General features: G+C 57.4%; 1 protein-coding gene across 1 annotated transcript in view; it reads left to right on the top strand.

Annotated features, from left to right (window-relative positions):
- Positions 1 to 502: 502 nt before the first annotated feature.
- NBAS (neuroblastoma amplified sequence) overlaps positions 503 to 810 on the top strand; it is a 201,287-nt gene continuing 200,979 nt past the window's right edge. The window contains exon 1 of the mRNA XM_014531591.1: positions 503 to 735. Within this exon, the coding sequence (XP_014387077.1) occupies positions 619 to 735 (117 nt within the window). The 5' untranslated portion in view covers positions 503 to 618. The remainder of the gene's footprint in view (positions 736 to 810) is intronic.

Raw genomic sequence — 810 nt, 5'->3', positions numbered from 1 at the left:
GGGATCTGTGCTGCCTCCGGATAGATAGTGACAATTTTTTAAATTTGCAATCACCTTCCCTGAACTCGGGTTCCCAGATCCCCCTCACCTTCTGTATTCTTTTCCCTAACACTTGTCATCCCCCAATGTTTTGCCCTCTGCAAAAACTAAGCACAGACCCCGCTGGCCCTCACCGCCTTTCCCAGCGTCTGTAGCATCATTCCTTTGATACCTGTGATTGGCTTAATCTGTGGCGTCGCCTGACTTCTGGGTGCTTATTTAAAAAACACTACTTGCCATCTTTCCATGTATTAGGCAACAAACCCATAGAGGAATGCTAGCATCTCAGGGGGGACCCTTTTTACCATTTTCATGTTACAGAAGCTGGCGGGGAAAGAGAGGTGCAGACTTGGCTGATCGCACGCAGATGAAGACGCAAGGAGCGCAGAGAAACCCAGTCATATCCCGGACAATCCACAGTCCTCGTACTTCCTAGGCACGATGGGGTTAACCTAACAGTTCAGGCCAGTAGACTCCGCCCCTTCCCCCCCCCGGGCAGGAAGAGCGGTCGCGGCCGGGGAAGCTTGTCCCTCGCGGGCGGCCGTAGTGTGGCTCCCTCCGCTGCCAGGCCCAGACAACATGGCGGCCTCCGAGTTCGCGCTGGCTGTCACTCCAGGCGCCGCGGAGGGCGAGGAGGAGACGATACTCTATGACTTGCTGGTCAACACCGAGTGGCCCCCGGAGACAGAAGTGCAGGTGAACCGGGCTCCTCTAGACCCGGGGCCCGCTTGGCGCGACGGCGCCCGGGCAGAGCCACGTGGGCAGGAAGGG

The sequence above is a fragment of the Myotis brandtii genome, unplaced genomic scaffold, assembly GCF_000412655.1.
Source record: "Myotis brandtii unplaced genomic scaffold, ASM41265v1 scaffold813, whole genome shotgun sequence".
NCBI classification, from domain to species: Eukaryota; Metazoa; Chordata; class Mammalia; order Chiroptera; family Vespertilionidae; genus Myotis; species Myotis brandtii.
This window is presented reverse-complemented; position numbering and strand designations above follow the sequence as displayed.